This window comes from Pungitius pungitius, chromosome 18, assembly GCF_949316345.1.
Source record: "Pungitius pungitius chromosome 18, fPunPun2.1, whole genome shotgun sequence".
NCBI lineage: Eukaryota > Metazoa > Chordata > Actinopteri > Perciformes > Gasterosteidae > Pungitius > Pungitius pungitius.
Genome location: NC_084917.1, coordinates 352,275 through 380,254, shown reverse-complemented (window position 1 = coordinate 380,254; position 27,980 = coordinate 352,275). Strand labels below are relative to the sequence as shown.

Genomic DNA, 27,980 nt, shown 5'->3' with positions numbered 1-27,980 from the left:
TGCCCCCAACCACCTCAGAGTCAGAGGCTTCAGTCCAACTCAGCTCAATACCCTTATGATATCTATCCACCACAAGCACCACATACACAAAAACAGAGTAATAGCCTGCGGCATCAGGCCCCAGGTCATCAGCAAATGCCATAGGGGTGCCCAGATCCGACGGCTGACGGTAACCTGTTTCCAGAACCCATGATGTCTCTGACAATCAACGGAAGAGATTACAGATGTATGCTGGACTCGGGTGCTAGGTATTCCACAATAAACACGCCACTGCCACCATCAAGGAATACTGTGCCAGTTATCGGATTCTCGGGTCAATCAGAGGAGTGGCCACTTTCTATTCAAGTCCTGTGTAAATGGAAATCGCTCTGTTTTGACCAATCCTTTTTGATTTCCACTGCCTGCCCGATTAACCTGGTGGGAAGAGACATTTTGTGTTCCCAAAATATTGTCATGCAAATGACGAAGGGATGTATCACAGTAACATTCCCGGATGGGACACGACAACGATGTGCCACACCCCACTCTTATGGCCACCAGTTGCTGCAAGCTGAAGTTCAACAGACGCTGAATGACGAGGCAGAGGTCTGGTGGGGGAGAGTGGAGGATTATGATCAAACTGTTCTGCATGAGACTGTCCACCATTGGGGCCCATGGTTCAAGGTATTACACCAGACTGAACCACCTGTGGATCCTCCTCATTGCACGATGAACTATTCGCTGTCTCCTGATGAGAACTATGACACCCTGTGGAGTGGACTTGAGTTTGAAAGCGAGGTCCATGGACATCCTGCTGTGAAGGTCCGAGGGATTTATGTGGGGAAACAAGGTGTGGCAGCTGCGGTGGAACTTACCTCCGAGTTACAAGTTCTATATGCGCTACAAGCGACCTCAGCTCCTCACATCACCTTGCTCATCCAAAGCGGAGGAGAAGCTAAGAACATGGGGCCGATGGTTAAAGCAGGGGTTGATGCCACGGACTGGGTGCCCACCCAAAATGTTAACTTACATTACTCTCAGGCTAATGACATGTATCGAATTGCACATACCTCAGAAGTAAAACTAATACCAGAGAAACACCTACTAAGCCACACACATGGTAGGGAAAATACTGACCATGAGAACACACAGCTCATGCTAGATGATTTTCCTGATACATTCTGGACAAAGGGGGGAGCTGATGTGGGATTGATTCCAATGGCCCCAGTGGTAATTGAAGTAAAACCCGGAACGGTCCCAATTTACCGTCCCCAGTACCCCTTAAGGGAGGAACAAACGGCAGGGATAGAAAGAACAATTGAAGGGTTGCTGCAGGCAGGTGTATTGGAGAGGACGGGGTCCCCCTGGAATACCCCGATTAATCCGGTCCCTAAACCTGGGAAGCCTGACTATAGAATGGTGCATGATTTAAGGCTCATCAACAAAGTTGTAGTACCAACTCACTATGACACTCCAAATCCTTATACAATGTTAAATGCAATAGGCCCTGATAAAAGATGGTTCACCTGCATTGACCTGGCGAATGCTTTTTTCTGTGTCCCTCTAGCTGTGGGCTCGAGACAGATGTTTGCATTTACGTATAAAGGGCGCCAATATACTTATACGCGGTTACCACAGGGTTATGTAGACTCTCCATCGATTTTTAACCATGTTCTGAAGACAATTTTGACCGATTTAGAACTACCAGAAAGAGTTGTTTTACTACAATATGTGGACGACATCCTGCTAGCAGGACCTAGCGCAGAAACAATTATGTCCGCCACCAGAACAGTGCTGCAGTGGTTACAGAAGAACGGCTTCAAAGTGTCTAAATCGAAATTACAGATTGGGAGACAGAAGGTGACTTTTCTGGGGAGAATTGTGTCACCATCAGGGCAAGCTATGACTGAAACGCAAAAATCGTCCATTTTGCAACATCCTCGACCCACGACGGTTAGAGAAATGATGAAATTCTTAGGGCTTGTAACATGGAGCAAGAATTTTATACCTGATTTCTCAGTGCAGGTGGCCCCCTTGAGGGCGTTGATATTGGGTGCAGGCTATAGGAACTACTCAAAGCCTTTGGTGTGGACTCAGGAGGCAGAGGCTGCATTTATTGCCACTAAGCAGGCCATGGCCAGCGCAGCCACGTTGCACCCCCCTGACTACTCAAAACCCTTTCATCTGGATGTTGATGAAAAGAACGGATTTGTGAATTCCGTTCTGTTTCAAAGGGGGGAGGGTAACACAGATCGTAAGGTTTTGATGTACTATAGTGGTAAGCTGGATAACGTGGAAATAGGGCATCCCTCGTGTGTCAGACACATAGCTGCTATTGGAAGAGCATTGATTAAAACGGCCCATATAACAATGGAACACCAGACTATTGTGCACACATCACATGGAATAGTTGCGTTCTTACAATCAAACGCGTTCACACTCTCCGCGGCAAGACAATCAGCTTTGCAAAGCCTATTGACCAAAACACACATACATTATGAGGCTACAACCAGAAACATGGCAGCTCAGATGGGAAATGGGGAGGAGCATGTGTGTGCAGAAATAGCAGACCAGGAAATGAGACTTCATGCGACGCTAGAAAAGGAGCCGCTGACTGACCCTGATGACACTTACTACTGCGACGGCCATAGTCACCAGACACCAGACAGAGAACTTGTTGCTTCATATGCTGTAGTACACAGATCCAACGGGGGATGGGAAACAATCAAAACAGGCATAGTTCCTCAGCCTGCTTCAGCACAAACTGCAGAGTTGATGGCTCTGACAGAGGCGTGCAAAGCAGCAGAAGGCAAAAGAGTGAATATCTATTCTGACTCTGCCTACACTATACAAGCAGTCCACATTGATTTGTGCCACTGGAGGAGAAAAGGTTTTGTAACTAGTAATGGAACTCCTGTCAAACACCTGCAGCCACTACTAGATTTATACCATGCACTAAAGAAACCAAAGCAAGTAGCAGTCATGAAATGCAAGGGACATCAGACAGAAGCCTCGGAGTTAGCTAGAGGTAATAATGCTGCAGACCAGGCGGCTAAGCGCACAGCAGGATACACGTCGAGAAACCAAATGATGCAAAAAACGGAGGATCCAGAAAGCGCTAAGCTAGACTTACAACATGTTGTGAAGTTACAGGAACAAACTGCACCAACAGAGAAGCAAGCCTGGCTGAACAAGGGAGCCAGCAAAGATAGTGAAGGTTTGTGGAGAAGCCACGAGGGGAAGGTAGTGGCCCCGGCAGCATTGTTGAATATGTTGTGCCAGGAGGCCCATAGTCGTGGACATGGTGCCAGTGGACGTATGATAACGTTAATCTCCCAACAGTGGTGGCATCCCTTCTTGACCGACATAGCTAAATATTATGTCCAAACATGTGAGATCTGTTGTAAACACAACCCGAAGGCGGCGTTGAAGGCTGGACTTGGGAGTTTCCCTGCCCCTATGGCACCATGGAAAGAGGTGGTAATTGATTTCACAGACATGGGAATGAAGAATCGAGTTGAGGGCAAGAGGTATTTGTTGGTATGTGTTGATCCTTTTTCTAGGTGGGTGGAGGCAATCCCCACAAAATCAGAAAGAGCAGCAGATGTGGTAAAATGGCTGACCAGAGAACTAATACCCAGATTTGGAATTCCAGAAGTTATACGATCGGATAATGGTTCCCACTTCTCCAACGCTGAACTACATGAAATAGAGGAAACGTTTGGGATCAAACATAAATTCGGGGCAGTTTATCATCCTCAGTCTCAAGGGCTAGTTGAGAGAGCTAACAGGACCATAAAAGAGGGTTTGGCTAAAGTCTGTGCTGAAACGAAGCTGACGTGGGTGGCAGCCCTGCCAATAGTGCTGTATGGGATAAGATCATGTCCTAACTCTAAGTTAGGGATAAGCCCCCATGAGGTATTAACAGGAAGAAAGATGCCTTGTCCATTAACAACCACTTTGCCTACCACTGTCAGCCCATTGCAGTACCAACATGTGGAAATATCTGACTACATGAGAATATTGAATAATACTGTGATGAGTGTCTCTCAACAGGTGACAGAGATCCTTTCTGGAGAAGAAGAAGGAGAGTGTGCACCGGTGGAGGTGGATGACTGGGTACTACGGAAAGTAGCCAGATTCAGTTGGACTGATCCCCGCTGGGAAGGTCCATACAAGGTTGCAGAAGTAACCACACACTGTGTGAAGGTGTGGTTAAAAGAGGACAAATTAAGTAATTGGATACACAAAACGCACTGTGGTCGCTCTCTCCCGCCAACAGAAAGGACCCTGGCTGAAGTCAGGAAAGACTTGTCCCTGCTGTCAACAGAAGTACAGTCAGATTGTGTCAAACCCATTGTTCCTACGGAAGAAGAGCCCGAGGAGGAGGACGAGCCCAGATATCGGTTGAGATCAAGAAACATAGAGTAAATAAGACTCAGAATGTTAGTATCAGTAAATTAAGGAGCCGCTACTCCGTTTTTCGTTGTTTGAAGGGGGAGTCGGTTTCCGGTTTCCCATAAGGAAATAATCCCCTGAGGTGGAAGAAAGCATCTCTTTAATAAACATTGCAATAATAAAAATCTACATTCATTTAGAAGCATCCTAAAATTAATCAAGCTCTGAGATCATGATGACTCCTCTAGGATGTACTAGGGCTCATACAGGACTAGTGCTCCTTTTCATCACTCTGGTAGTGTTTCTGCCTTTTCTCTGGTGGGAATTACAGCTGAAAAACCTAGAACAAAATGTTAACAATCTGACCGCGTCTCAGTTAAAAGCAGAAGACCAAACTAGCAGGGGACTTCAAAGGAAGGTTAGAGCCGTGGGTACACACCGCATGGAGGACGGTGTTGTGACACTAGAATTGAAAAAGATCTACAGAACCCAAGTGTTCCGAGTAGATCTGTGTTCACTGATTAAATGTGGACCAAATGAACAGAAGTGGAGGGGATATGATGTATACATGTGTCTGTTCCCCTGGGGGAGGCTCATAGATCATTGGTGTACATCCTGGGACATGGTAGGATGGAACACAGGCCCATATGGTTACACATTGCCTTCTTTTAAGAGACAGTGGGGTAGTAGAACTCCGGGGGTGGATTTACAAAAAGCTATTACACTGATTCGAGATCAATCGGGGGCTCGAGATAAGGGGCACAATCCTTTAATGATCTCTGTGACCGGATTAACAGAGTCACCATTTGCACCACGAGAAGTGGGCACCTATTACAGTATGGCGCAAGAGGAGAAAGATCCTACTCAGTGGTACATGGTTATAGGAGTAGATGTAGCTGATAAAGATCCATTGGCTCTGATTAAATTCAAATACGTCACACCTGACATTCAGGGGAAACCCGCTATTGCTGAAACTGAAGAAGTCCCCGAGAACCCAAAAGGCCAAAATATAGCAAAAGATTTAGCAGTAATCCATGATAAACTTTCTGCAGAGACGGGGTTCTCCCAGACAAATTACTGGGTGGACTGGATCACAACTGCATCCCAGCAAATGGACTCCGCTGACTGTGTAGCCTGTGCAGGTGCGAGACCCAGCCTGTGGACAGTGCCCTCGGTCCTTAGCCAGGCTGGTAACATTGACATTGACATACTAAAGAGAATCCAAGTGAAGGGTGCAAGTCGTGGGTAACTTTTTATCCAGGATCACCACCACAAGCAATCCCTCCCATGTTTACTCCCATAATTGGCGATTATACCTGTTTCACTAAGCATCTAAAAGGGGGACTAGACGTAGGTTCTTTAGCTGATTCATGGTGCAATGTGACAATTGATGTAACCACCTGGACCAATATGACCAAATCGACCCTAGCCCGCTCTGATATCTACTGGTACTGCGGCGGTAGGCGATTACTTAATGTTCTGTCGACTGAGTGGCACGGGAAATGCACCTCCGTTTCTCTCATCGTTCCACTTAAAATAGTTCCAATGACGGCTGAAACATTGAGTAACGAGGCAAAAAGGCATAATTCACTCAGCCGCAGTAAAAGAGAATTCAGCCTAACAGAAGGATCCCCAGTTTATTTTGATGCCATTGGGGTGCCAAGAGGGGTACCTGATCGATATAAGTTAACGGATCAAATAGTGTCCGGATGGGAATCATTGGCTCCTTTTGTAACTGTAAATAAAAACGTGGATCGATTAAATTATGTACATTTCAACATCCAGCGCCTCACTAATATGACTAGAGATGCTCTGGATGGGGTGCACAGCCAACTATCGGCCACCTCTTTGATGACCTACCAGAACCGAATGGCTTTGGATATATTATTAGCTGAAAAAGGAGGAGTGTGTGCGATGTTTGGCCAAGCGTGCTGCACTTTTATCCCCAATTACACCGCCCCAGATGGATCCTTTACTAGAGCATTACATGGACTAAGAGCCATGTCTGTCGAATTAGCTGAACACTCTGGCATAGACAGCGCTATCGGAGATTGGTTTAGTAGACACTTCGGACACTGGAAGGGCTTCTTCCTGTCAGTTTTTCTGACTTTATTTATTTGCAATAGTGGTATTTGTCCTTTGTGGATGCTGCTGCATCCCCTGTATCAGACAACTAAGTCTTAAGGTCATCACCACGGCTATAGATTCTAAAATGCCCCTGCCATACCAGATGGCTTTGATACATGAAAGGATCCAATTGTTAGGTCCGGAGGAGATTGGAGAGGAGATAGGGATGAGGAGAACCGACTTCGAGGGACCTGAAGAAGAGACCCTTTTAGGTTCAACATTCCTGTCTGCGTGATCTGCTAACTGTTGCACACATCATATATAGTGGTCGTATACACGTAGGTGGTGTGATAGTTTTTTGGGGCTAGGATGTATATTTCTGTGTCTATTATACTCGGTTTAGATGTGATATAGATCTCTTAGTATTTCTTGTGATGTATAGAAATTTCCACAACTGCTGCATACACACTCTACACTGATATAGGTTTTAGTGTTTTTAATGTTTAGAATTTTCCACAACTGCTGCATACACACTCTACACTGATATAGGTTTTAGTGTTTTTAATGTTTAGAATTTTCCACAACTGTTGCATTTCACCCATTACCCACTGATATAGATTTTTAGATTAGATTTAGATTGGTAGTTTCTTTTGATTTTCTTTTTGGTTTACATAATGAATTATGTAAAAAGGGGGAATTGATAATCAAAAGCTTTTTTCTTAGTGCTGAGTTAGGAGATCTTTGCCCTGTCCTGCTGAAGAATTTAAGGCCAGAGGGTAAGCAGGATGTGCCGGCGAGGCCAGACAATCCGGCAGCAGGATGGTGGCTCTAACAACTGCCGTTGAGGATTAGATTAACAGACGTATGGACAGAAGCTGCTAGTGTTACATACATGGGGGCAGTTTCTGTCCAGAGGCAAGATCAGCGGGTCAACCAACAGCAGATGTGTAAGATAAGGGGGGAGGTTCACACCACACTCCATTCAACACTCAAACTTTGTTCTTTGTTTACGTTAGGCAAGGTGGTCTGCACATTGAATGTGACCAGATCTTTGGATGCAGGGGGGTGACAGATCCTCCTACATTCCAGCTTAGGGCCAATAGGAAACTTTTCTTTGTCTTTTGGGTTATAAAACATGATGTTCTTGCTGATGTTAGTTAGTTGTTCCTACAGCCTGCGTGCTGCCTGAACTGCTCCTGCCTTTGCAAACGCAGCGCTTTTACTGGACCTGTGATCTGATGAATAAATTTACCAGAACGAGAGAAGTTGTTTTGGCTGATTCGTGCTAAATTATCCCCAACCGGGCTTCCAATCCTTGAACACGCCGAAAAATCTTACAAGCTGCTGATCCTCACGTGATTGGTCAGATTGTCAGACAGTAGTTTAGAAACTAACGCAGTAACATATTTGAATAGTTAGCTATTAGCTGTTTGATAAGAACAGTTAGCTGTTAGCAGTTAAATTAACCATCTAACACAATACAAATAAAATATATTATCATTAGTGCTGTCAATACATAAGAAAAAATTGATTAATCCCACATTTTGAAATTCTCGATCTCGATTAATGAATGTTTGTTTTTCTTCTGAAGACAAAGTCTTAAAAGTGATAATCAAAAGTTTCTTTCTTAGTGCTGAGATAGAAAAGTGTTGCCCTGTCCTGCTGAAGAATTCAAGGTCAGGGGGAAAGCAGGATGTGCCGAGCAAGGCCAGACAGTCTGGCAGCAGGGTGGTGCTCTAACTAATGTTGTTAAGAACTAGAAAACAGACGTATGGACAGAAGCTTCTTTGGTTACATATATGGGAACAGTATCTGTCCTGACTAAGGAAGCAAGGTCAGCGGGTCAACCAGCAGATGTGCTAGATTAGGGGGGTTGGAATTCACACCACACCATCCAACATCCACACTTTTTTCATTGTTTACGTTAGGCTAGGAGTTCTGGACATTGAATGTGACCGGATCTTTAGATGCCTCCCCTACGCCAGCTTAGGGCCAATAGAAATATTTTCTTTGTCTTTTGGGTTATAAAACATGATGTTCTTGCTGATGTTAGTTAGTTGTTATTCCGGCCTGCGGGCCGGTAGGATTGCTCCTGCCTTTGCAAACGCAGCGCTGATACTTGACCTGTGATCTGATGAATAAATCTACCAGAACGAGAGAAGTTGTTTGGCTGAATTCTTCCAGACGTCCCCAACCAGGCTTCACATTTTTGAACACGTGCCTCTCTTTTTAAATTATCTAACAAAAGTAATGAGTAATCACTTTAAGAAGCGTGTGTTTTAGACACAAAAGTCCCCCTTGTGGTCATGTGAGGTGAAACTGCTGCTCTCAACTCAGCGTAGCAGGACGTTTTCAAACGTCTTTGAGGGACACATGGTGTCCTCTGCAGACTGTGTGCTGCGCAGGGTGACGTTAGATGTTGACATGGAAGTAGCCTAGCAGCTAGCTTAGCATAGCAGCGCTATAAGTGGTTCGTTTGCCACTCGTCCCCCTTCTGTTTGACACGTGTACTAATGTCTCTGCACAGTTCTGTTTGTTTACTTCAATCCAGCTTCTCCATCCTGATGTAACTGACTGCAGTTACGTCAGTTGGCTGTTAGCTGTTAGCGGTTAGCTGTTAGCAGTTAGCGGTTACCTGCTTTTTGGCCTTCAGCGTTATCAGCTTAATGACTTGGCCGAACGGAAGCGCGAGAGCGATCACTTCCTGTTCAGAGACGTCAACAGGAAGCTGACGCAGGTGCAGGACCGGAGACGGGACGGACTGAGCGCGCTCAGCAATACTCAGCCTATCAGGGCCATCCGCTGCGGACAGACAGGTGAGCGGGATGATTATCAGCGTCAGAGTGGGCAGGTGATGCCGGGGGGGGGTTCTCACCTGTGGACGGACTGGAGCGGCTCATGTTCTCAGCGCAGCAGAGGGAGGAAGTGAAGCCTGATTCCTACAGAGAGCAACACAAGAAGAGCATCAGACACTTCATCGTCGTCATCATCGATGATGAGAGGACGTAGATCTGGCTTTTTGAAGCAGGTTTGTCTAAATCACCATAGCAACGCAGACGCAGGTTCACCACACTCTTCCTCATTGATGAAGGAGTGATATCAGTTAGATTAACGTTTTATAGACAGAGACTTCTATGACATCACAAAGACCCGTTATGACATCACTTTGTGTACAAGCGCCATCAACACTGACGATAGAATCAGTTATTTACAAGAAGACCTTCTGGAGCCCAAACGTTACGTGATGGACACCACACGCTGCAGCCGAGCATCACTGTCCCACAGACTCTCACACAGTCTCAAAGTGTCTCACAGACTGTCTCACACAGTGTCTCAATGTCCCTCACACTGTCCCTCACAGTGTGTCACACAGTGTCTCAATGTCCCTCACACTGTCCCTCACAGTGTGTCACACAGTGTCTCACCGCGTCTTTGCCGTGACCCGGAAGTGGATAGGAGCAGTTGCTGTGTGACTTCCGGTTGTAAGTGGGTGAAAGGTGGAGAAGAAGAAACACACCGTCATTGTTTCCTTCACCTTGAGAGGAGAAGATGCTGCAGAACACGGGGTGAGCGACCTGTTAACTTACGCTTCTCTACAGACACCGACGTAGTTTGATTCTGCCTCGTGACCTTTGAGCAAAGCAACGAGCTGTGAGCTAACCTCCAACAGGCTTCAAACCGACCACTGTTGTTCAAAAAGTGACCTTTGATTCTATTAAGTTTGGTACCTATCTTTACATTTTTATTCTCTTCAGCGTACACGATGGCAAAGTACGGAATGTCCATGTGCGTCCTGGGAATGGCAGAAGAGTTCAGAGGTCAAATCGCAGTGAACGCCCTCTGGCCTAAAACTGGTCAGTGGCTAAGCGTTAGCATGCATAGACTCTCACAGTAAACTAGCATGCTAACAGACTCCCCGTGGTGCTAACCCTGTCCGTTGTTGCCGTAGCGATCCAGACAGCTGTGATTGATGTGATGTTTACTGTTGAAAGCAGAGATATTGAGATCGAGAGATGCCCTACTGCACATTTTCATTTTATTGGTGTATCGTTTTGGTGGAAATGTCCTGTTTTTCCTATCTCGTTGCTAGGGGCAACACCAGCCTTCAAACCTCCTCCATCATCGTCAGCCGCGCCGTCCTCCGGTGGACCAATAGAAAGCACCTTCAACGCCATCAGAGGGGTCATCAACGAAGACGTGGTCAAGTTGACGCAGGGCATTTATCAGTTCGACCTATCAGGTAGAAGCAGATCTCCCAAATCTAAACATGTCCATATACGGAGATGTGGTGGGCGTGTCACTGATATGAACATGCCCATATAAGGAGAGAATAAGGGCCTTTGGTTCCTGGACCTGAAGAGCGGCGCTGGCAGTGCAGGTCAAGGCCAGTCACCTGTCAAGGCCGACGTCGTCATGGCGATGGACTCTGGCGACTTCAGCAAGATGTTTGCAGGTGAGCGTCACCAGGGTAACGCCAAAAATTCCCAGGTGGGAGAGATCAGGGAGGAAGTGTGCCGTTTCCACGGTGACGGCGGTGTGTGTTTGTTTTTCCAGGGAAGCTGAAGCCCACGATGGCCTTCATGTCGGGGAAGCTGAAGATCAAAGGCGACATGACGCTCGCCCTCAAACTGGAGAAACTCATGGGGCGCATGAGCAAGGCCAAACTGTGAGGCAGAAGCCCCGCCCCCAGGCCCGATCAGGCTCCGCCCACTGCTTGTAGATGTACACGTTGCCTTAATAAAGTAAAGGACAGTTTTTAAATCTAATTGATGATAAACTGACAGCTGAGGCTTTCCATACTTGATGTCTAATCACCTTCACATACAACTAAATAAAGAGAATTAGGAACATTTGTGTTGGATTATTTTTACTTTCACTCCAAGACTCAAATATTGGTGTTATTTATGTTGGTGTTATGTACAGTATATTCCATCTAAACGTTCTGTTTGTGTTAGTTTTGTAAAGTAGTTTTCCTATAATTATCAATCAGAGAATTACTTTGTGTTGGGCAAAGCTGAAAAACTGATTAAGCGTATTATGACTAAAATTCCATAATGAATGAACAACTAGTGCATTGCACGCTTTTATTTTGAAGTAATCTCATCATCAGCGGCGTTGGAGGAGCAGCAGGTCAACGTGTCACGTTGTGTTCAGGGAGCACGAGGCCTCTGTGACGCTGGGGGCTTCATTGGTGTCGTGCCCCGTTAAACAATGTCAAACTTGGGTAGATTTCTAGTGAAAATGTCCATTTAAAGGTGGAGAACCTTTCTGCTTTTTCCCTGTCAATGTGCAGCAGTGTGAAGGAAATGCAGAACAAACCACAGGTTGCTCAGTTAATCGATTTTCATCTTGTGTGTAAAGGGCATTATTTTGTCTTGGTTTTTTCCTTCAATCTTTAAATGTAAAATTATTCATTAAATAGTAATTAAGTGTTAAACGCAGGAAAGTCTTCTGCTCCTCCACCTGCTCCACCTCGTCAGGATCCAAGTCCTGATGCATGCTGGGACATCCTCCTGAGGGGAGCAGGTGGATGATGAATTCCTCTTATAAAAACGTTTTATTTCCTTGTTCCATCTGGGAAATCCCTCCATCAGGGTGGAGCAGCGTCTCCGTCAGCATAAGTGTCTTGTCAATGATCAATGTGAGGCCTGAAGGACACAAAGCATAAATGTGTAAACTAAAAATTGACAGAAGCTAATCTATAACGAGTTGCATATTGGCTTATTTTATGAAATGACACGTTCTTGTTCTTCTGAGTTTGTTTCCTTATGGTTGAAAAGCTCTTATTGTAAGTCACTGTGGATGAAAGCATCAGCTAAATGACATGTGATGTATGTCCATAAAGTGGTGGACGTGTCACTAATATATACATAGACTCAATGGATCAATGGATCACAGGATCAATAGCTTTGTCTGTTGAGTTCATTTTCTTTGGGATGCATATAAACGTCTCACCAGCTTCTCCACCTCCTCCTTCAACCCGCTCCTCCTTTCCTCCTCCACCTTCACCTCCACATGCTCCTCAGGAACCAGGAGGGTGCATGCTGGGGCCAAAGCTCTGGATGATCACGTCAGCAGGTGAATTCTACTCTTATGAAACATTTCCATTTCCTTGTTCTGTCGGAAAAAGCCCCCATTCGGGTGGAGCAGCGTCTCCGTCAGCATGATTACCATCTTATTAATGATTAATCAGAGGTGTGATGCTCACAAAGATTCCTTGAGCAGAAATATGTCAACTATAAAATGAAAGAAGCCAAAGCAGTCGATGTATTTGTACACCACTTCAGTCCAGAACATCCTTGACGGTGAGTAGTAATACTTCATGCTGATGTACCAGTACTACAATACTTATACATCATTTACTAAAAGTAAGATTTGTGGCTCTGGTTTTGCTCCATGTTTATTCAAATCTAAATACATTGGTATTTTCCATACATGAATTATAATTTTTACTTTTATATTATTATTTTTCCATTAAACAGACGTCTTTGATACGTAGCAGTGGTGTGACAATTTCATTCTTTTGTTTCTGTGTAACCTTTTGTGATTTTACAGTTTCTATGTTTATTGTATGACGTGTTTCTGATGGTAAGCACTTTTTTGTAAAGTGCTATATAAATACATTTTGATTGATTGACTGAAATATGTTTTTGTGTTCCTCATGATTTGGTAAATTCTGGACTTTAGGTCTTGCCTGGTCCTGGATGGTTAATGCAGGAAGCCCGGATAAGGGATTAAGTCGGGATATCCACGTTATCCTGCAGGAATTTAGCTTGACTTGGTTGAATTAAACCCGGCCAAGTAACCATGGCGATTTATCCTTTGAAGCTAACTGCTCCAGACCAGGCTGTGGTCCGTGCTTTTCTGAATGTGTTCTCATTTATTGTTGGAATGTTTTGGGGGCATTCCACGCATTGTTCTTTGAATCTTTATTCCAACATCCTGATATTAGTTGGAGACATTGGGATGTTGGAGGGATCTAGAGGGTGGACCAGCGTCAGAATCCGGTAAAAAAAACCTCACTTCTGCCCTCACGGCCACAATATGAACATTTCAGGCTTCATTTTGGATCAAAACGATGCCGTGCTTGTGCTCGTCGGACTCATAAAAGTATGGAATCCAACCGTTATTTATTATTATTTATTATTTGTTTGAGGTGTGGATTCTGTGCCCTTTGAGCAGCTGCTCCGTTGCCATGGATACTTACACTCTGTCAGCTGGTCTCACCCAGCGGAACCATAGCAGCTGATTAGTGGAGTCACATGACGCAGATATGCTTTCTGTCAACAGACTTCTCCCCCTTCCGTACCCTCTTTTCCTCCCTTTTCTCTTCCTCCCTCCCTCTTTATAGTTGTCTCTCGATCTTTCTCCCCCCCAATCTAATCATTTCAAAATAAACCCCCCGTGGAAGGATTTCTTACTGTAATGTTTTATGAGACCTATCAATAAATAACTTTGAATAACAAATATTCTGTTTCCCAAACCCCCCTCACCCAATTCCATCCTTTCAAAATAAAGGTCTCAATGATTATCTGTACCTTAACCATGAAGTCCAGAATGAAGCTGTTTTGTTGAAATACTTATTGCTCTTTCAAATACTAGCACAACTACTACTAATGTTACTAGTACTACTAAAGTACTTCTAAAACTAATTCTGCTACTACCATTACTAAATACTAATATTTTAAGCTTTTCTTAGCATTTTTAGCAGATCTATTGAAATTCACTTCAGCTTTTAGCATTCCATCGCTTTTACAGCAGGAAAATTATATGCATTATTTGGAAAACCATGTTAAAAAGTTAGATGCAGCTATTGTGCATGTTATAAAACATTCACATTGTGAATAAGGGTTTGGAGTCTTTAGGGTAAATTTCTAGAGCAACATTAATTCCCTCTGCTCACTTTTAAGGCAAAGTAAAGGCTAAATAATAATACATTTTATTAATATATTGTTTTATATGCTACTGAAATACACTTTACAGTAAAACCAGCACATTTAGCTCATGATCACAGATACAGCTATTAAACCTACACAGCTGAATTGGCTTTCTCCTTGGATATATAATATTTATTTTGAAATTAAAGTTCAGGAAGTTGAAAAATAGAAATGTACCTTCATCTTTCACTGATCCAGGTGAGTCTTTAATTTGAGTGGAAATATCATTTTAACTTCGATTGGTACTTAAACCACAAATAGAGAAAATCTTACTATTACTGTAGAGTGGTACGTAATGCGTATTTCTGTATTCATTCATATGTTTTGTGCTATGTAAACCTTTTATTTGTATTTTCTGTATCTTTTGATTGTGTAGTTGCCATGGTAATTTACCGCGTTGTCGTGTATCAGGAGCGTTTGTTCATCCCTGGCGACGCCCATCGAACCATCCTCCAATTGGTGGGTAGCAGTGGAGCCAGCGAACGCATCCCATTGGATCAGACATCTGTGAGTCATAACAAACTCACCTTTCATTAAAGTAAATGATCATTAATGGACAACGTGATTATTGATATGTTTAATAGAACAATATTTGTGCTGATTATTCAAATACGTAAAACTCAATGTGAATTTAAAGTTGCATATTGTTCAAATAATAAACAAAGATGTGAAAGATAATATTTAATAAATAAATATAACTGATTAATGACTACTTCACCTTGTTTTCTAAAATATATATATATTAGACACCTGTCCACAGGAGGATGTTTTAAAGCTAGAATAAAAGTAAAAAACTAAACAAGAAGATAAATCCACAAATGAATCTATAATGTAATGGTGTCCTAACCTGGACACCACGACAACGCTTTGAAAACGTTATTAATGTTAATTAATACATCTCAAATCTCATCAGTAAATATAAACGTTTACATGTCTAACTACTGCAGAAAAGTTGATGAGAGAAAGTAATAAGACTGGAGGGATATCTTATTGTGAAAGGTCAGAATTGGGTTCCCGGAGATCAGGAATCAGGAAACATTTATTGGCATCATATGTCAGACATTTAAGGAATTTGACTTAGCGGTTGGTGCCTGAAGGCACACAGAACGACAATGACAACAGACCACGTAGTGCAGAAATAAGATAAAATATAATAAAATATATACGTTGCGTTTTCAATCATAATGGAAGACAGTTTCATCGTTTTGCTCGTCCAACAGAGGACTCAATGTCAAAATGTGTCTCACTCCGCTGGTGCATTCTGTGTTCTTTGTCATGGTTAAAGTTTAATAAGATCAAGAAATTAATTAAAAAATGTTTTAATTAATGTTCAACTGTTTTTTTTCAGATTTGCGGGGTTTTAAAGAAATTATGTTGCTGCTGCTGCTGTAAAACCATCCAAGAAAAAGTAAACCTCACATGAATAAAAATATAAAATAAATTATATTTAAAAGTATTTTTATTCCCCAAAATGAAAGTAACAAAAACAAGAGGGAATCTTAATTTAAAATGTTACATCTTAGTTTTTGTTTCAATTTTTATAATGTTTTTAAAATAAATGATGATCAAGTCATGTTAAATTTTGTTTGTTTAAATCATGTTAAGCAACACGTTTATTCTTTTTTGTCAGATGAAAGTCTATAATCTCTGTTGCCAGGCAGAATATGCAGTTTCCTGTCCGACCAGCCTTGGAGCTCCACTATTGGTCCACCTGGAAGCCCACGCCCACCACGACGTGTGGTTCTGTTCTAAGGTTGCCGTGACAACGCCGGAGGGCGGCGTCCTGCTGTTCCCCTGCTACCGGTTTGTTGGCTCCTCGGCCTCTCTGACTCTGAGGGATTCCACTGGTCAGTGTTACACACTGTTTGCAGAGTCGCACTATCATCTGATCTGATTCATTCTTTTTGTTTAAAGTTGCTCTCTGTTGGTTTAATTCACATTTTTCTGTACCATTCTGAAGCGAAGTTGGTTTTCAGCGACCTTCTACCAATCGAACTCGATCAGAGGATCAATGAGCTGACGAACCGCCGTGAAACATTCCGGTACTTCATAAATATACTGCACATGCTATTGGGTGCTTAACTGTTGTATTTAACACTGTATTAGCATTCTGATCAGATCAATAAAGTACCTCAGCGTTCAGTTCAGTGTTTTTCACTCAAATATCAATTCTCTTTTGAATAGCTGGAGTTGCTATGACGACGCCTTGCCGGAGACGTTGAAGGCCGACAACGTGTTGTTAGTTCCTGCGGACGCTCAATTCTCCGTTTCCAAGGCAACGGGCATGGTGCTGACTGTCGCCGAGGCGTAAGTCAAACCAACAAAGAGTGGAGCGACAAAACAAAAACAAAAACATGAAAACGCTTCTGTAAGAGACCTGTCAATCAGTGTGTAGCCCCGCCCTAAAACACCCCTTTAACAATGAAGCTTTAACTTCACTTTAAAGAACTGGAGGTTTTCTCCATCAGAAGCTATTTGGCTTCAGGGTTGTATGGCAGGAACGAAGGTGTTCAGTACATGATGTTATGTGTATGAAGATGCTGATGATACTTGTTCTGGGTTCAGGGTGGTGGAGTTGGGTCTGCAGAACTTCCTGAGCTCTCAGCAGCATTGGTCCGGCTTTTATCAGATCCATCAGCTCGGCTTGAAGATCAGAACCTCAGCCTGCAGTGAGTCCACTCTTTATTTAATACAGTTATGTTTACATAAAACCCACATGTTTCCTTCCTCTCAGATACTTCAAATCAAATATTGACTCATTTTGAATACATGTTGTCCTTTTATTTGAGGTATTATGTTTTTGCATTCGTCCTTTATTAATCATTTTCATATATTATATATACTTATACTGTATGCGTACATGCATGTATTGTAAGTATAATATCATGGATCTTTAAATAAATGTCATGTAATGTACTGTGTTAAATAATAAATCTAATCATATTATATGTGTATCTTAATAACATTTTTCTGAAAGAAGAGCTATAACTCAGTAGTAGTAGTGTGTCCATGTGATGGACAGGTCTCACTGAGGTTTCCTCCCTTTGGAGATGTTCCGGTGCCGATGTGAAGGTTCATGGACACAGGAGGTCACTCACTGTAAAGCCCTCTGAGGATCATTTGTGATTTGCGATTTTGGGCTTTTCAAAGTAAAATGAATTGATTTGATTTGAATGAAAGGATTTCCTGTGTCCCGCCCCCTGACTTCCTGTCTGTACGGCCTCAGGATTGGTGGAGAGCCACTGGAGGGAGGACTGGTTCTTCGGACATCAGTTCCTGAACGGAGCCAATCCGACTCTAATCCGCCGCTGCACCAGAATCCCGACCAACATGTCCGTTACCAAGGAGATGGTGGAGGCTTCGATTGGGGGCGGAGCCATCCTCGCTCAGGAGATGGAGGTGATATATATGGATATATAATTATACACATATACATACATATATTTAGATGTATGTATATTTATACATTGTTAGAGAGGGAACATCTTCCTGGTGGATTATCGTTTGCTGGACGGCCTCACGGCGAACACCGTCAACAGGAAGCAGAATTACCTGACGGCTCCACTCGTCCTGCTGCACCTGAACCCCGACCGGCAGCTGCTGCCAGTCGCCATCCAGGTGACCTGCGCCTGACCTCTGACCTCTGACCTCTGAGGACAACAAGTCCGCACAGGAAAGAACTGCAGATTTATTATACAGATTAAATGATGTTTAAATTGTTTGTTATGATTTTATTCATTGTGTTTGTATTGGTTTCTCTAATTTATTCCCCTGGTTATATAAATTAATTAGATTTTAGTAATTAATCAAAGAAATCTAGTTTAGTTAGAAGCATTAGCATGTTAACATACTGTTAGCATTTAGCTTTACAATTCTAACATTTAACATATTTACATTATTTTTACCTTGTTTCACTCACCTCCCCCTTTTCTCATCTCCTATCAAATCCCCCTCCTTTCTTGTCTTATTTTTCAACATCCTTATTGCCTCACTCATCTCTTCTTGTCTATTTGTCTCCTTGTCTCCTCTCCTTGTCTCCTCTCCTAGCTGAAGCAGAGCCCAGATGAGACCAACCCGGTCTTCTACCCTGAGGACCAGGCTGCTGATTGGCTCACAGCTAAAACGTTTGTGCGCTCAGCGGATTTTGCCGATCACGAGCTGCGTTCTCACTTCCTGCGCACGCATATGATGTCAGAGCTCTTCGCCATGGCAACACTCCGCAACTTTCCCATGGTGCATCCTGTCTACAAGGTAGTGTGTTTAGCAGTCAGTGATATTTGAAATATTTTGTGCTTGCAGGATTTTTTGGTCTTGGATGCAATTTGTGAGAAATTACGTTTCATAATTGTCATGTTAAACTTTAACAGGTTTTCTATAACATGTCTCTAAGAGGGCGGGACTACACGCTGATTGACAGGTCTCTCGCAGGACACGTATACCTCCTCCTCAGTCCATATATGGTCACTTCCTGTTGATAAACTCAAGATGGCGCGTGATGTCAGTCTCTTGTTTATTGTCCCCACCTCGTAGAAGAAGGAAACCACTCAATGTCGTCTGGAGGAATTTAAATACGATGAAAAGCGTGTTTGCAGCTGTGTTGTCGTACTCTTCAGAGTATTTCTTGTGTTTTCCTCCAGCTGCTGGCGCCTCATTTCCGTTACACTCTGGAGATCGACACCCTGGCTCGTCAGCTGCTGATCTCTGACGGAGGAGCACTGATGGAGGTCAGGCTCCGCCCCCGTGACGTCATCACTGTTCCATTTAACCATTGTGCTCTTCAACATTATTCGTGTGATTCATCAAAAGGAAAATATCGATAACTTTCTAGATTTTATTATTTAGATTTTTAGTGGTTTTTATTCCGAATTTCCATGTTTAATTCCATGTTTAATTTATTTTTACTAAACGTTTTACTTCTTTTTCCAAACATTACATTTTATAATGAACTTTTTAAAGTTAAATGTTTTTGGACATTTTTATACTTCATTAAATACATGAAATATATGTTATTATTATTTCCCTATTCTGGAGCCATTTAAATCAAAATGAAATGAGCAGTTATTTACATCATGAACGACGTATTTAAGTTTTCTGTAGTTTAAAGTGATTTAAATCATGTTTGAACACTTTCTAAATTGATCTTTTCTTGTTAAATATTTAGTTCACGGCGGTGGGCGGAGCCGCCACGCGGGAGTTCCTGAGGAAGGCGGCGGCCTCGCTCACCTATCGTGACCTTTGTTTACCTGATGACATCATTGGGCGGGGCCTAAACTCCATTCCTGGTTATTATTACCGTGACGATGGGCTAAAGCTGTGGGACATCATCCACAGGTCAAAGTTCATCTCTGTTTATTATCAAAATTCTGTCAAGAAAAATTCTGTGAATTCTGGATTATTTCAATGACAACACAAATTAACTAGTTTTATTTCTAAATACAATTCTTGGACAAAACACAAACAAATCATGGAAAATAAAAAATTAAGCAACCACATTATAATAATAAATATAATTAATAATCTGAACAAAAGACATTTTTAGAGTTAAAGTAAAAGTAGTAAAGATGTGAAATACAGCTAAACAACGAGGAAACTCATTCATTTACAATTCCTGATGTTTTCATTTGTTTAAGCCATTTTGTGTGAATTTCTATACAGAGATAACATTTATGTAAAAGTAACCTGAGAAACATAGATTACAAAAATAAAATACTGGGGATTCAAATGATAGAAACGTATCTGGAGGAACAAAGATTCTGTCCACCAGGTTTTTAAAAGAGAAAAGAATCACACTGAGCTCGCTGTGATTGGCTGCAGGTACGTAGGGGGCGTGGTCGGACACTATTACCATGGTGACGATGATGTCACCAGAGACTTGGAGCTACAGAGCTGGATCAATGAGATCATCGTGTTCGGTCGCCTCGAGGACCAACATAAAGGTCTGTTTCACAGTGTTAACACGCAGGACTTTTATTGTGGTAAATGTAAAATAACTCAGCTTTACTTTAATTTAGCTTACAAAATAAATGCTATTGGAAAATACGACTTTCACACTTATAACAGAAATGTAGCGAATTATATGAAGCAGAGATCAAGTAGCACGTCAAATAACAAAAGCATTTTGCATTAAAAAATGACTTCAAAATAAAACTAAAAACAGAGTGATATTTTTCATTACCCCCCTTTGTCTGTTCCTAAGGTTTCCCAAAATCGTTTACCTCAGTGTCGGAGCTGACGTACTTTGTTACCATGGTGATCTTCAATGCATCGGCGCAGCACTCGGCTGTTAACGACGCTCAGGTAGATCCTGGCGTACCATGAAATAACTGCAATAAATGCACTTATTGTAAGTGGCTTTGGATAAAAGCGTCAGCTGAATGACATGTGATGTAATGTAATAACTCTCACTGTGGGCCCGATTACGTACTTATACTTTGTATTGGAACTCTCCCTGTGCAGCTGGATTATTTCGGGTGGATGCCGAATGCTCCCATGGGGCTGCAGCGTCCTCCTCCGGCCTGCAGGGGGCGCTGCAGCGAGCGCAGCCTCCTGGACTCTTTCCCTGACGTGAGATCGACCGTGAGCGGCCTCGCCACCGTCTACCTGCTCAGCAAGAAATCTGAAGACTTTGTACGAACGCACGTTGTTACGGCCTTTTAAACGTGTTTAACGGCGTCCCATGAAACCCGTCTTTCTGCTCCTCTCAGGTTCCTCTGGGCGGCTCGGCCGAGCAGCACTTCACGGAGAGCGTTCCCGTGGAGATGGCGGCACGTTTCAGCAACGACCTGAAGCGTCTGAGCTGTGACATCAGAGCGAGGAACGTCGACCTGACGCTGCCGTATGGCTACCTGGACCCCGTCTCCGTAGAGGACAGCGTGGCGCGCTGACGCTAATGCTAGCTCAGCCACCGCATCAGAATGAGTTATATTTGAACTACTTAAATGGATGCTAAGCTACGTATTGATTGATCAATAAAAGTAATACTATTACTGCTGCATTATGTTGCTCTTGGATACTTTTTAAAATCATCATCCTTCATTTTGTCAACATTTGATATGGTCCATCCATCTAGACTACAGTGTAAACAGTTCAACACCACCCACTGCTACGTCACCCTAACCAGCTCTACCCTTCAACGGTCTCTCCTTATTTCCTTAGGAACTCTCTATTTATGTCATGTGCTCATGTAAGAAACAGCCTAAACATACTGCACTAGACATTTCCATCTGTTCCGTATAATGTAACTATGTGTCCTCTGGGACGGACCAGCGTGTGATCATGTGGGAGAGTCATCTTCTCACACCAACACCTGCATCAGAAGGACCAGGATGATGCAATGATCGTATAAAACTCTCCTGTTGGCTGATACATAGAAACAGGATGAAGGTTTGAGGAAACAGTAAATGTGTCTCCAGTATCATCACTAAGGACTCTTCATCAATGTTGTGGTTCTGGTTCATCTAGCGACCCACATCTTCATCCTAAACATCCCTATGATGCTGATCTAAAAGTGACTTACAATGTTTAAATCTCTATTCACTAAAGAAGAAAAACTTGTTCATTAAAGGAAGTTTGATTGAAGGACGACTGAAGACACTTGAGGAAAGTTTAATGATCATTTAATGTGGATCTGGAACCTGATCAGAGACTTTAAATCAAGCAAGAATTACAGATGATATAGCTTTATATTTGAGTTTTTATAAACTGATGAAGCTCGGCAGTAATCACATCAATATATATAAATATATACATATACCGTAAATCCTCAAATAAAGACCGGGATTCAATTAGTGGCCGGGCGTCAGATAGTAGCCGGGGGCGCGGTCGATACGGACAAATGAAGGCCAAGCCCCAAATACAGGCCGGGGGTAAAAAAAAAAAAGTAAAAGTAATATTTTCATAAATGTATTTCATACATGTTCTCCTTATGTTTAATGTTATTGGCCGCACGCAAGTAATACGAGTCAATATCTGTGCTCGGATTGAATAAATGTCCTCATTGGGTAGCTGTCTGTGTCTGCGTTCTGTGATTGGCTGGTAGTCACAGCGCCCCTCCCCTACACACATACTGTTTGTGTTGCTGTGTCCCGCTCGGCTCACTCACACACAGAACTCTGAGAAGTGAACAGCTCTCTCTCTCCCTCTCTGTCGTCAGGTTCGCGGGTCTTTCGCCATAAATTTAAAGGATTTCTTCGGCTTCAGATTTTTTTTTTTTACTTTGGTTGTTGTTAATTAGTAGAGTTTAGGTAAACGTGGGGTTTATTAAGACGTGGTTCGTAAGAATGCGACTCGCATTGCGTCTCTGCCTGTCTCTTTTCCTCTCTGCCGGAGTTTTTTTTTACCGTCTGCTGGCTCTCTACACACACACACACACACACACACACACACACACACACACACACACACCACAATAATTAAGAAAGAATGCTGTTTTAACCGCAGAAATGCGTCAGTACAGTACACTGTTTTCAAAGTTCATGTTTTATATTGGTCACCTGTTAATCAAGCTCCCTGCGAAGGGTCAATTGCATGCTTAAAAAAGAGCATAATGGTTAAAGCCCCGCCCATTTCAAGACAACCCGACAACTTACGGGTAAACTCCGGATTAAGCCCCGCCCACTTCCGGGTTGGGCCCCGCCCAATCCGAGTACAGATACGGATACAGTTTATTCATATGGTTCAACAGATACTGATACAGATACAGATAATGCTGTACTCGCTCATCCCTACTAAGTATTATGTTTAGATGTAGACCTATTTTGCAAGGTCCATTTAGTTGGGAGTTTGTTTGCTCCATTTGACCTTAATGGCTATGCCCATTCAGATGTTGCTGATGAATTTGGTAGTTGCGTAATATGACAGACCTAGTCCAAGTCCTGGCCATTTGGTTTCATTTTGGTTGTCTCCTGTTCGTTCTGTGATTGCTGTCCTTTGACAGGACCAGATATTTATTGTTACGTTGATACTGCAGAAAAAGCGCTATACGCGATAAACTTTTTTGCCGAGTGAAATTTTTGACTTGCTTGATTGTAATTGAGAACATTGGAAAATATCTGCAATTAACGATGTATCTTAAGACTGACACTACGGTTTATTACTGATTCATTTCTAAATGGTTAGTCTCCAGAAAGTTGATTAGCTGTAGGTCTACCGGTTTCATTCTACCGGTAGCATATCGGTAAATGGTTGCAGGAAGTGCTGAACGCATATGCAATGAATGATATTAGCCTACTGTAATTATGCCCATTATTTTATTTAAATAATACAATTCTATAACAGAAGATACCGGTAAGTAAGAAATAAAGGCCTGCCCCTAATACAGGCCGGTGCGCTGTGAAGCCTCTGTAAATAAAAGCCTTGGCCACTATTTGAGGATTTACGGTATATATAAATTAGGGGTGTCAAATGATTAAAAATTTTAATCAAATTAATCAGAATTTTCAGTGGATTAATCATGATTAATCACACCTGAATCCTAACCATTTTTTCTTTCTGAAATGCATACTAAAGATAAATAACAGGACACAGATACATAATTATCATTATTATTATCATAATTATTATTTTTTACATAAATATATGTTATTGATATTTGATTTTTTAATTCATTCCAGAAAATAATCAAATCAATGTTATTTGATAAGTTACAGACTGATTTCCCTGCATGGCTCTAGAAGGGTCTCGAGCCTCTGCAGTTTATCCCACTCTGCTGCGAGTTTGTGCTCCTGCGATGACCAGACATGACCAGACATGTCAACCCTCCCGATGTTTCAAAGCCCCCCCCGAAAATCTCCCGGACCGACCTTTCTCCCGATTTCCACCCAGAACAACAATATTGCTGCACCACCCGTCACTGGGCGCGCCGTTTCAGACCGAACAATAATAAAGGTTACACCTTGAAGTCGAGCGCGGCGATTAGAACGACTGGCGCTGCAAAGAAATCCGCTACCACCCCCATTTCAGTGTGAAATATCCCCATACCTGGGAGGATTTAGATCGCATTGGTTTCTCTTCCTCCGCATGTTTCAGAACAGCGCTGCTCTTGCTCTGCTGGGCGGAGCTTTTCTTCTTCTCTGTTCTGCTGCGCGAGAACGGGGGGGGGGGGGGGGGAGCGGGTCTCTGGCGCAAACAACTTGCTGAACCTGACGGCCTGACATATGCCTGCAGGTGGCAGTAATGTGTTGTATAGGATGAAGTGCATTCCCTAGAAGAAGAGGTTCTTTCCGGACCTGAATAATTTGTCACACTGCGCATGCGTGAAATGCGTCAAAAAAATTGACGTAATTAACAACAAACAGCTAATTAACGCCGTTAACGCGCTATTTTTGACAGCCCTAATATAAATATATATATATATATACACCCCTTTTTGGGGAAAAGTGCTTAAAAACCAGAAGATGGAACACAGCTTCAAACGTCTTTAAACTTTCTTTTCCCAAAACATGGATTTGTTCTACGATTACGAAGCTTCATGTCTCCAAGCGATAATCCAGACTAGGAGGACGTCTTCGTCAAAATGAAAATCCAAAGGTCACACATCATTGGCGTCTACAGGATCGTCTAACGTTCTAGTAAGAGCTCGTCTGATGCATCGTCCGTCTGGACCTCAGTGCCTCTTCTCATTTTACTTGCTGCTGAGATATGTACGATACAGGGACTTTATCCTTGCGATCAATGCATTATCTTTTCTACTGGACATCTCCTTCAGCTTCTGGACCTTCTCACTGTCCCCTTTCTTCTCCATCTCCTCGATGAGGAAGTCCAGGTGGACGTAAGTGGACACTGAAACCACACTCAGGGCGATTTGTTCCAGTTTGACCACGTGGTTGTAGGCCTCGTACAGGGATTCTATTTTGTGTGCTTCAAGGTTTTCCATCTCTTTTTGAAGACTTTCCAAAATACCCATGTTCTTCTCATTCTGTGCTTTATTCTCTTCATATTTCTTTTTCACTTCTTCCAGAGTTTTTTTAACCTTCTTGGTCTTGGTCACGTACCTCCAGCCTTCTTTAACGTGATCTGCTGCAGGGCACTTTTTGGTACATGAGGTGCAGCGACCTTCTTTCATGACCTCACAGTGTGAAGGTTTGAGGGCCATGGTGCATCCAGGAAAGTGACAGTTCTCCTTACAGATGTTGCAAGTGACGGCTCTTTTATTGAAGAACAACCCCCACACTCCAGATTCGATAGGCTCTTTATCTTTGTAGGACTCATCAACTTCTATAGTGAACTCCTCATAAGACTTCATTCCTTCTTCATATTTCTTTTTCACATCTTGCAGAGTTTTCTTAACCTTCTTGGTCATGGTCACATACCTCCAGCTTTGTTTAACGTGGTCTGCTGCAGGGCACCTGTTGGTACATGAGGTGCAGTGGCCTTCTTTCATGACCTTACAGTGTGAAGGACTGAGGGCCATGGTGCATCCAGGAAAGTGACAGTTCTCCTCACAGATGTTGCAGGTGACGGCGCCTTCATAGAAGAACAACCCCCAACGTCCAGATTCGATAGGCTCTTTAACTTTGTAGGACTCATCGACTTCAATAGTGAACTCTTTTAAAGACTTCAACCCTTCTTCATATTTCTTCAGAGCTTCTTGAGTCTGTTGGATTTCCTTCTGTTTGAGTTCCATAGACTGGATTCTCTCCTGCAGGTTCTGGATGCAGGCTGTCAGTCTAATTCGTTCATTCAGAACATGAACGGTTATCTCCAGCTGTCGAGGTGCAGTTTTTTGCAGGAAGTCTGTGAACTGCTTCATTCCTTTCATAGCTTTGTTATATGCTTGTTCAAGATCTTCTACGTCCTCTGTCCTGGCTTCGTGTTGGCAGTTATCAAACAGGAAGTGAACAGGCTGGTTCTTGTCATTTCTTGCACACTTAATGTTTGCAGCATCGAGGGCATCCAGAGCATTTTTAGGAGTCCTTCCAGGTGAGTGTGTGACGAGGGCAACGATGTTCTGCTCCAGGTCTTTTCCAAACAGAGACACCACTGAATTAAAGACGTATGAAAGTCTGTCGTTCAGTCGATTCTCGCCTGCTTTCAGCACCAGACCCACCGCATTGATCTCATGGACTCCGCCCACTGAGCGGAACAAGTCAAATAACCGTTGACTGACCCTTCCATCATGTTCAATCCCTCCTGTGCTTCCATGTCCAGGAGTGTCGATGACGGTCAGAGAGTAGGGCAGAGTTTTGTCCTCATGTCCAAAGATCTCGTACACGATCACATCTGACGTCTGACTCTGTGTTTGCTCTTTCTTCTCTTCCTCTACGATCTGAAACCAGACATCATCCTCCCACTTCACTCCCATGGCGAAGTTCACCAGAGCGTTGATCAGAGAAGACTTTCCTGCTCCAGTTTCACCAACAAGAAGGATGGTTTTGTTTAACTTGTCGGGATTCTTTACACCAAGAGTCCTTCTTTTCAAAGTTCCAATATTCTCTTTCTTTGGTCTCAGCTGGTAGAGTGTAGGAGATCCTCTTTGGACCGCGTTGCTTTTTGAGATGATCTTCTTGTATTTCAATGCAGCGTTAGTCATCCTGTCAAAAAGAAGTAATATATTTACACACCATCCATTTACTCCATTGTGTTGGTTTATAGTTAGGGCTGGTTTAGGTAGGGTTGCAAAGGGGCGGAAACTTTCCACAGGAATTTGGGGATTTTTTTTTTAAAAGTCCATTTTGTGGCTTTCGGGTGCATCAAAAAGCAAGAGTAGGGCAACTTATCACACTACTGCGGGGCTGGGGGGACGATTCGGCCGGCCGGCAGGGGAGTAACCAATATGGCTCAGATTATTAATTTAGCGTATTTGCACGTTCACACCGAACCAATACAAAGTCTATGCACAGACACGATGACGTATCATTAAATGGTATACTAAATATTCAGTAATATAAAGGATGTTTGCTCAATGATAACATGTGTTTGGCTCTTAAAGGGCCGTTTGGTTGTGCTTGAGCATGCGGTGTCTCTCCACGGGACAGTTCCCTCGACGTGAAAGTATGCTGTGAAATCCGCCGCCCGATCCGAACCAACGAGCTATCAAACGGGCTAACGACTAGCACCAGGTACCGCTGGAAGCGGCAGTCATCCACTTCTTGTAGAAGCTGTCTGCGCCTACGGATGCTAGTCAGTACAAAAACACGACTCCGTGTGATCCGACGTGTAACAAGTGCCCTCACGATGTATAGTGAGATGGTCTCACGTTGTATAGTGAGATGCCCTCACGATGTATTGTGAGATGGTCTCACGATGTATTGTGAGATGTTCTCACAATGTATAGTGAGATGCCCTCACGATGTATAGTGAGATGCCCTCACGATGTATAGTGAGATGGTCTCACAATGTATAGTGAGATGCCCTCACGTTGTATAGTGAGATGCCCTCACGATGTATAGTGAGATGGTCTCACGTTGTATAGTGAGATGCCCTCACGATGTATAGTGAGATGCCCTCACGTTGTATAGTGAGATGGTCTCACGATGTATTGTGAGATGTTCTCACAATGTATAGTGAGATGCCCTCACGATGTATAGTGAGATGCCCTCACGATGTATAGTGAGATGGTCTCACGTTGTATAGTAAGAGATGCCCTCACGATGTATTGTG

General features: G+C 43.0%; 3 protein-coding genes across 3 annotated transcripts; 2 read left to right on the top strand and 1 right to left on the bottom strand.

Moving 5' to 3' along the window:
* Positions 1-10,417: 10,417 nt before the first annotated feature.
* Positions 10,418-11,278, top strand: LOC134107227 (hydroxysteroid dehydrogenase-like protein 2). The gene is made up of 3 exons (XM_062558987.1): positions 10,418-10,684; positions 10,769-10,897; positions 10,999-11,278. The coding sequence occupies exons 1-3, from the start codon at positions 10,420-10,422 to the stop codon at positions 11,112-11,114; spliced, it is 510 nt and encodes a 169-aa protein (XP_062414971.1). The 5' UTR covers positions 10,418-10,419; the 3' UTR covers positions 11,115-11,278.
* Positions 11,279-14,762: 3,484 nt separating this feature from the next.
* On the top strand, positions 14,763-23,765 carry LOC119227035 (hydroperoxide isomerase ALOXE3-like). Its single transcript, XM_037485482.2, has 15 exons — positions 14,763-14,888; positions 15,730-15,789; positions 16,039-16,228; positions 16,342-16,423; positions 16,566-16,688; positions 16,947-17,050; positions 17,608-17,780; positions 17,856-17,999; positions 18,429-18,632; positions 19,019-19,105; positions 19,543-19,712; positions 20,196-20,317; positions 20,578-20,678; positions 20,838-21,008; positions 21,086-23,765. Exons 1-15 carry the CDS (start codon positions 14,763-14,765, stop codon positions 21,263-21,265), a joined length of 2,037 nt encoding a protein of 678 aa, XP_037341379.2. The 3' UTR covers positions 21,266-23,765.
* Positions 23,766-24,546: 781 nt separating this feature from the next.
* Positions 24,547-26,910, bottom strand: LOC134102908 (uncharacterized). The gene has a single exon (XM_062559002.1). The coding sequence runs from the start codon at positions 26,908-26,910 to the stop codon at positions 25,003-25,005; it is 1,908 nt and encodes a 635-aa protein (XP_062414986.1). The 3' UTR covers positions 24,547-25,002.
* Between the last annotated feature and the right edge of the window lie 1,070 nt (positions 26,911-27,980).